This window comes from Diaphorina citri, unplaced genomic scaffold (genome assembly GCF_000475195.1).
Source record: "Diaphorina citri unplaced genomic scaffold, Diaci psyllid genome assembly version 1.1 scaffold656, whole genome shotgun sequence".
NCBI lineage: Eukaryota > Metazoa > Arthropoda > Insecta > Hemiptera > Psyllidae > Diaphorina > Diaphorina citri.
This window is the reverse complement of record NW_007378089.1, coordinates 29777-39242: the sequence shown is the minus strand read 5'-3', so window position 1 is coordinate 39242 and position 9466 is coordinate 29777. Positions and strand designations below refer to the sequence as shown.

The 9466-nt window shown below is 41.9% G+C and overlaps 1 protein-coding gene across 1 annotated transcript in view; it reads right to left on the bottom strand.

Moving 5' to 3' along the window:
* Positions 1-416: 416 nt before the first annotated feature.
* Positions 417-9466, bottom strand: part of LOC103510910 (protein arginine N-methyltransferase 7-like) — a 19705-nt gene continuing 10655 nt past the window's right edge. Inside the window, exon 6 of the mRNA XM_026824846.1 lies at positions 417-1677. Coding sequence (XP_026680647.1) covers positions 1410-1677 — 268 coding nt within the window. The 3' untranslated portion in view covers positions 417-1409. The remainder of the gene's footprint in view (positions 1678-9466) is intronic.

Below are 9466 nucleotides of genomic sequence, written 5' to 3'. Positions count from 1 at the left end.
TCGATTTGGGGACGACAAGACCTCAGCAGTTATAGTTATCTCTTATCAAAAATTAAAAATATTCCTCTCACCTCTTTATCTGCACAGCCTGAGTGGCTCTATATCCAGGGGAAGGTGGATTCGGCTGGGTTAGATCTACAGATAGTAACGCCTTAGGGGAAGCCAGGGCACAACACGGATACTTACCTCTCTATCTGCACAGCCTGAGTGGCTCTATATCCAGGGGAAGGTGGATCCGGCTGGGTTAGATCTACAGATAGTAACGCCTTAGGGGAAGCCAGGGCACAACACGGATACTTACCTCTCTATCTGCACAGCCTGAGTGGCTCTATATCCAGGGGAAGGTGGATCCGGCTGGGTTAGATCCACAGATAGTAACGCCTTAGGGGAAGCCAGGGCACAACACGGATACTTAACGCTCTTATCTCCAAAAATGAGAACTTCTTCACTCCTCCACCCTAACCTCTCCAATTACAGAAATTTCCAAGAATTTTCAAGAACTCCTGGAACTTCTTAAATTCTGCGGTCTGTCAGAGAGTCGGAAACAGCTCGAGACTGAGGTCTCTCAGACCGTCTGAGAGTGAGTGGCTGGCCTTACTCCTCGCTCCCTCAACTGTTCGTAATCTGAGTGAGCACATTCAACTCAAACTGTGTGTATCGCACAATGCTCACTTCATTCACGAAAATTCTCAGAACCACGCTCTCTCAACTGTTCGTAATCTGAGTGAGCACACTCAACTCAAATTGTGTGTATCGCACAATGCTCACTTCATTCACGAAAATTCTCAGAACCACGCTCCCTCAACTGTTCATAATCTGAGTGAGTACACTCGGAATTTCCGAGATTTTCAGGCATTTAATGAAATTCCCAGGAAATTCTTGAATCCTCTCTCAAGAACTCGAAATCTCACACCACATTTCTCAATTCCCAGGAAATTCTCACTCCTCGCTCCCTCAACTATTCGTAATCTGATTGAGCACACTCAGAATTTCCGAGATTTTTAGGAATTTACAGAATTTCTGAAGAATTCCCAGGAAATTCTCACGCCCCGCTCCCTCAACTGTTCGTAATCTGAGTGAGCACATTCAACTCAAACTGTGTGTATCGCACAATGCTCACTTCATTCACGAAAATTCTCAGAACCACGCTCCCTCAACTGTTCATAATCTGAGTGAGTACACTCGGAATTTCCGAGATTTTCAGGCATTTAATGAAATTCCCAGGAAATTCTTGAATCCTCTCTCAAGAACTCGAAATCTCACACCACATTTCTCAATTCCCATGAAATTCTCACTCCTCGCTCCCTCAACTATTCGTAATCTGACTGAGCACACTCAGAATTTCCGAGATTTTTAGGCATTTACAGAATTTCTGAAGAATTCCCAGGAAATTCTCACGCCCCGCTCCCTCAACTGTTCGTAATCTGAGTGAGCACGCTGAACTCAAACTGTGTGTACGTCTCGCGCGCGTTATACTCGACCTGGCCGCGCACAATGCTCGCGCCACTCACCTCCTCAAAGTCGGGCATAAAGTAGACCCCCTGTTTGGAGTAGGGGTCCCACAGGATGGGCTTGGTAGAGTGGGGGTCGATGGGGGCCAGGGGACCCGAGGATATCCGAGTGTCCGCGTCCAGATACCAGTCGATCCAGATCACGATGCCGTGCAGGATACCTGACCTGGGGGATAAACAAATACAAAACGAGTGGTTTAGTGACCTGTGTCCACACATATTCGACTTTGTTGATCGGCGAGGTGAAGAGGTGAATCTATGTTGTCGAAGGGCACAACACGGATACTTACTTCTCTATCTGCACAGCCTGAGTGGCTCTATATCCAGGGGAAGGTGGATCCGGCTGGGTTAGATCCACAGATAGTAACTCCTTAGGGGAAGCCAGGGCACAACACGGATACTTACTTCTCTATCTGCACAGCCTGAGTGGCTCTATATCCAGGGGAAGGTGGATCCGGCTGGGTTAGATCCACAGATAGTAACTCCTTAGGGGAAGCCAGGGCACAACACGGATACTTACTTCTCTATCTGCACAGCCTGAGTGGCTCTATATCCAGGGGAAGGTGGATCCGGCTGGGTTAGATCCACAGATAGTAACTCCTTAGGGGAAGCCAGGGCACAACACGGATACTTACTTCTCTATCTGCACAGCCTGAGTGGCTCTATATCCAGGGGAAGGTGGATCCGGCTGGGTTAGATCCACAGATAGTAACTCCTTAGGGGAAGCCAGGGCACAACACGGATACTTACTTCTCTATCTGCACAGCCTGAGTGGCTCTATATCCAGGGGAAGGTGGATCCGGCTGGGTTAGATCCACAGATAGTAACTCCTTAGGGGAAGCCAGGGCACAACACGGATACTTACTTCTCTATCTGCACAGCCTGAGTGGCTCTATATCCAGGGGAAGGTGGATCCGGCTGGGTTAGATCCACAGATAGTAACTCCTTAGGGGAAGCCAGGGCACAACACGGATACTTACTTCTCTATCTGCACAGCCTGAGTGGCTCTATATCCAGGGGAAGGTGGATCCGGCTGGGTTAGATCCACAGATAGTAACTCCTTAGGGGAAGCCAGGGCACAACACGGATACTTACTTCTCTATCTGCACAGCCTGAGTGGCTCTATATCCAGGGGAAGGTGGATCCGGCTGGGTTAGATCCACAGATAGTAACTCCTTAGGGGAAGCCAGGGCACAACACGGATACTTACTTCTCTATCTGCACAGCCTGAGTGGCTCTATATCCAGGGGAAGGTGGATCCGGCTGGGTTAGATCCACAGATAGTAACTCCTTAGGGGAAGCCAGGGCACAACACGGATACTTACTTCTCTATCTGCACAGCCTGAGTGGCTCTATATCCAGGGGAAGGTGGATCCGGCTGGGTTAGATCCACAGATAGTAACTCCTTAGGGGAAGCCAGGGCACAACACGGATACTTACTTCTCTATCTGCACAGCCTGAGTGGCTCTATATCCAGGGGAAGGTGGATCCGGCTGGGTTAGATCCACAGATAGTAACTCCTTAGGGGAAGCCAGGGCACAACACGGATACTTACTTCTCTATCTGCACAGCCTGAGTGGCTCTATATCCAGGGGAAGGTGGATCCGGCTGGGTTAGATCCACAGATAGTAACTCCTTAGGGGAAGCCAGGGCACAACACGGATACTTACTTCTCTATCTGCACAGCCTGAGTGGCTCTATATCCAGGGGAAGGTGGATCCGGCTGGGTTAGATCTACAGATAGTAACTCCTTAGGGGAAGCCAGGGCACAACACGGATACTTACTTCTCTATCTGCACAGCCTGAGTGGCTCTATATCCAGGGGAAGGTGGATCCGGCTGGGTTAGATCTACAGATAGTAACTCCTTAGGGGAAGCCAGGGCACAACACGGATACTTACTTCTCTATCTGCACAGCCTGAGTGGCTCTATATCCAGGGGAAGGTGGATCCGGCTGGGTTAGATCTACAGATAGTAACTCCTTAGGGGAAGCCAGGGCACAACACGGATACTTACCTCTCTATCTGCACAGCCTGAGTGGCTCTATATCCAGGGGAAGGTGGATCCGGCTGGGTTAGATCCACAGATAGTAACTCCTTAGGGGAAGCCAGGGCACAACACGGATACTCCCACAGAGGATGCCCGTCTACTTGATCTCGACTGAAGACACGGGATTTCTGAAACCAGGAGAAAATGGTTCATGAATTATTGTGGTCAAATTCTCAAATTATATTGAGGATAAAATTCCATACCTCGGCTGGGGTTGAACCCACGCCCTCCTGTTTACCAGGCGAGCGCCTTGAGCACTACACCACCAAATAAATCAAATAGGTCTATTGATCTCATTTCCCATACTCACTGCAATAAACTCATCAAAGCAGCGCATAGTGAAGCCCTCAGCTTCGCGTACCAATGCCCGTGTCTTCCATAGATGATCAAATGTGACGGGTACAAACATAAAAGAAGCTCGGAGTGGCATTACTGTTACTGAACTGGATACGAGGCGGGGAGATGGGGTCAGGTTACCACAAGGATTTGTAGGTTCACTAAAAACAAATACAAACATAACTCGAAATACTAAGTAGTGCAAGATTTTGTAAATGGAAAAATTCGAGCCCGGGACCTTCTGCATGACTAACAAACGTTTTGTCACTAGGTTAATTATGCCCCTAATTATATTATTCACAAATGCACTCAACATGAGACGTGTAGTGGTTAGCGTAGTGGACTTAAGGTCTGGAAATGAATGTTATACTTACTGTAGTACGGGAATAGGCGAGGTGAGAGGTTTAAATTTGTCCAGGGATAACTGTGAAAGTTGAATGTCATGTGCATAGCCGATACCTGAAATCAACAGGAACACAGGAAACCAATATTACCAATCAGTTAAATAAGTGCCGTAATAGTATGTAGGGCTATTAGAATGTAATAGAATAGAAAGGTAGGGTTATTAGAATAATGAATAGGTAAAAAAAAAATCCGATTAGATTTTGGGAAAGACCGGGCTTTGAACGTTTTCTTTACAGTGCAGTAAAGTAGGACAAAGTAGTTCCATTATATCATCAATTATGACCATTGCATCATTCTCGTCTCTCCTTATTGTCAAGTACAAAATTATAGAAATGAAAGTTAATTCCTTCTGTCTGGAAGACGTTGTACGGTTTCTTTCGTTACAACAGAACACCCAAATAAGCATCATTCAATAGGATAAGGAAAGTCGTGTGATGTTCACACCAGAAAAAAAAAAATTTTTTTTCCTTTTGAAGATGCGAATCACTCTTGAGTTGTGGACATTGCTTCAGTCCAAGGCAAAGTCGAACACAGGGGTTTTTGTTTGTCTATTTATTCTTATTATTTTTTTTTCTTCATTTTTTTCCTTTTGAAGATGCGAATCACTCTTGAGTTGTGGACATTGCTTCAGTCCAAGGCAAAGTCGAACACAGGGTTTCTAACAATACTGTAGATGCACCTTTAGGGTCGAATTTTAAAACCGGATTACCTTTTAGGGGCGGTTAGGCTTAGAGTGTTCGGAGAGGTTTTAAGAATTTTTTTTAAAACTACTTTCAGTTTCAGTTCCTGTCTTAGTTAGTCAAACTAATTGTCCAACATTACTTTCCCACATAGAATAGCTCTCCTAGAACCTAATCCTGACCAGGATTAAATGATAATCCTAGTTTAAAATTCGGCCCTTAATCTTCCAGAGACATAACGCCTATTTACTTTTCAGAATCTATGAAACGATTTCAGCCTTTATCTTTTGCTTTCTCTTTCTCTACCTCCCTCTTTTTTCCCCTCTCTTCCTACTGCTGTTTCTCTCCCTCTCCTCCTTTTCTTCTTCTTTATCTTCCCATTTCCTCCTTTTCTTAAACTTAGCAATCTTTGAATGTTCAGGACCGTTTTAAGGAGTTTTTTTGTTTGTCTATTAATTCTTATTTTTTTCTTCATTTTTTCCTTTTGAAGATGCGAATCACTCTTGAGTTGTGGACATTTCTTCAGTCCAAGGCAAAGTCGAACACAGGGTTTCTAACAATACTGTAGATGCACCTTTAATCTTCCAAAGTACATAACGCCTTTTTTTTTCTTTCGGAATCTGAAAGGATTTCACCTCTTTTGAAGCCCAAATCCCAAGCCTTGATTTGCCAGGTTTGAGAAGACGCCATCTAGGAGTTCGATTTTTTTAAAGGATTTTTTTTTCAATAAGCATGGAGTTGTTAATCCTTGCTATTAAGCATCAAATGCATACTGGTAAGCAGGCCCTGATCTTTTCTTGGCAAAGCGCGAACTTTTATTTGAGTTACATTAGAAAATTCCTCCTCCTCCAGTCCTACACACACAAACAAAACTTTAACATACATTCAAGGAATTCTAACAAACATACCTATACAAAACGATACGTATGTACTTCCAAGCAAAACCATACCTACATATACAAAATCGTACCTAATATGTACGTACAAAATTGTAGGTACCTGTTTCTACGAGGTTCGGTTGATAAGTCAGGTAAAAATAGGAGATTTTTTACTTTTTCCAAGAGGTCTGATAGATGGAACTGTCTCTTCCAACGTCCCGAAAGCGAAGAGGAGAAAGCCAGCCGTTCTGAGAACGAATAGGATAATGTTCTACATCCCGTAGTATGTCCCTCAATAGATGCGCGATAAGAAATACAATACGTCAGATTTAGGAGTTGGGTCAACACGAGAACACCAGAAATTTTACAGGCATGGAAGTGAACATAGGAACACTTTTTTTTCATTATTATTTTAGTTAGGTGGTCCGTTCATCCACCCCTGGTGGGTGACTGGGGACTGGGGTGGGTGCAGATATGAATACTCCCAATTGGGAGATACCACCCTGTAAAAAAAGGGGGCTGTACCTTGACATATCTTCCTCCCTTATTACCTCCCCTGGTTCTTTTGTTCTCGTCTTGATGGGGGTAATAAAATAAAGTGTACCTACTTTCTTTGTAATTTTGTAAATGTAAAAGTGGGAGGTAATTTTGAGAGCAGAAAATTTGGTCGGGTTCTTTTCGGTTTAAAAGGAATCCTGGGTACCTACTTAAGATTCGGCTATATAGCTAAAGCCGCTACAACAACAACAACAACAACAACAACAACAACAACAACAACAACAACAACAACAACAACAACNTAGATACTAATCTCAAGATCTATATCTTGATAGGTAGGTACTTAATACCCAAACTATGTCGCCAATCTTTTGCCAAATTGCCATCTTGAAATCAGGAGAGAATGGTTTTCTCGATTCCTTAATTTAAAATCCAATAAGCATTCCAATACTCTTTTTTCTATACTCGGAATGAAGATAAGTATAAGTATAAGATGAACATTAACAAGATGGAAGTGGTTGCTAAACTACAAAGTGAAACAATAGAGAATTATACAGTGTGAAACAAATCTAGCCGTTCGTTCCCAGAACGAACCTTATCTGTTTAAAAGCTCGGCATTTGAAACAATCTACCTATGATCCTGAGATGAAAAAAGACGTGAAAAACACACCTTTAGCCAACGGCAATAACAAGATCGTCTGTCTGTCTGTTTGTCACCATTAACTCTTGAACGATTTGTCCGATTTTGATGAAACTTGGCAAACTTGTTCAAAATTCCCTCAATGCTCAAGGATCTGGATGGAATCCCGTACCTCCCTCCCTCGAAATGGAAAGAAAAATATCCCATGACTTTCCCAATATACTATTTTTCCCCCAGTGACATTTTCCCCCGCTACTGAAATATTGAAACCCATTTTGAAACATTTATAACTTCGGTACAAGGTACAAGAACGTCTATAGGTACAAGAACGTATAGATATAGAGGTACAAGTGTGCTTATGTAGGTACAATACCTACAACAAGGTTTCAGTATGTTTCCATGTATTTTTATCCCAATACCTATGTACATAAGTAGGTATATGATACTTACATGGGTAGGTAAGGAGATAGGTACATACATAGGTACTTGTATTTCTCAATTCCTATGTTTTTTTTTTAGCCCTTCAACTTTCATGGACATGTTGGCTATGTTGAACTTGTAATGTAGCAATGAACTCTCTCTCTCTTTTCCTCTCTCTCTCTCTCTCGCTCTCTCTCTACCTATAACTTACTAATTATTCATAATACATTATGTTCAATGAGGTTTTTTAATTACAGTAGGTAGGTAGGTAGATATCATCAGATATTATTTTTTTAAATTGTGAGATTATAAAACATTAGTATTATAAAAATGTCTACTTATATATGTTGTGAAAAGGTAACTACCTATAACTTACTAATTATTCATAATACATTATGTTCAATGAGGTTTTTTAATTACAGTAGGTAGGTAGGTAGATATCATCAGATTGAGCAAACTTGTTTTTTTTTTTTTTATTTTACACTTATGTATTTAGGAGAGGAGCTCACCTCTTTAAAAGTTTAATTTAAGCTTAGAGGTGCATTTTTTGCTGAGCAAACTTGTTTTTTTTTATATATTTTACACTTATGTATTTAGGAGAGGAGCTCACCTCTTTATAAGTTTAATTTAAGCTTAGAGGTGCATTTTTTGTTCATTTATACCTATTGTTGTCAATAAAGTTAAAATTCAAATTCATAAAGTTAAATTCAAATTCAAATTCAAATTACAATGTACTGATGTCCTATCACATCTCTTGATATATCGCACATCTAAAGGAATAACGTAACTTCTTAATTTGTTTTCAAAAAGGTGAAGTTACTCCAGATTCAGTGATGAATTGATAATAGTAAAGCTTTTGAATAATATCACTTTTTCAAATCAAAAAATTTTATTCCATTAGATGTGCGATATTACAATCAATTGATCATAAAAAATTTCGGTCTTTCTTATCAAACGTTAGTAGGTATCAGAAAACATATCAAATCAAATTTATTTAATTTCGGGTTTCTTGGGCAAGTTTAAATTAATAAAAGCATTACTTTCCATCCTAGAGGATAAGGAAAGCAATTCGGGACTTACCTTGTTAAGTCTCGCATCTCGGAGGAAGTCGAGTCCGCGCTGCAGATTGCTGACCGCGTTCGAATTGGCTCCCTCCCGGTACGGAAATTTGAACTGACCGCTCGACATGATGGTGCGTTTTGATTGGCTACGGATAACGTTGTTCTCTGAAGGCGCGAGTCCTACTGAAGACACCAACAGCTGAGACGTTGGAGACTGAAGTGAGAAGTGACGTAACGCGGCTACACGCCGATCACCTGACCTGCGCAAACACAACAATTGGAAACGTAGTGCCGTGCGTTACGAAGGGGAGAGGGGATAAAATCAATGCAGTGCCTTCCCTGCCTCCTGCTACTAATCTCCTCGACTGAGGAGCCAAGGTACAAGGTTCGAGTCGAGATACAGGATTAGATTACATTAGTTAACTGAGTCCACGATGTACTGAGCTAAGTTCTAGTGCAGTAAAATAATTAATTACTAAATATTTTACTGCTGATGGACTGTTCAATGGCAGGTAACCCACTGAGCAAGTTATTCTCTGCCATTTACCCCATAGAGCTGAATAATTAGCACGTCGAACTTTCCAACACCTTTAAATAAAATACACATTTCCTGTGTTCGTGAGATAGGATTCTATGCCTTGATTTCGACTCAAACCCTTGGTGTTCCACGCTTCCACTTACCAGGTGGCCGGTTAAACCTCTACTTGAGCCTTTGCTACAGGAAGCAGGTAGGTGTTCTCTAAAGTATAGCCATTAAGCTTTTCCCTAGCGGAGATGGTAAGGCTTTATCTCTGATGGATTTAGCCGGATACCAAAGTCCTCGAGAGCCCCAGTCGGAATTTAAACGCGGTTTAGAATTTTTGAAATCAACCCAATCAGATTGCTTAATCCAATAGTTAATTTTAGCTTAAATTGCTTAAAATTGCTTTAAAAAAAGAAAAAAAAAAAAAAAAAAAAAAAAAATTAAACCCAATTTTAACCCAATTGAG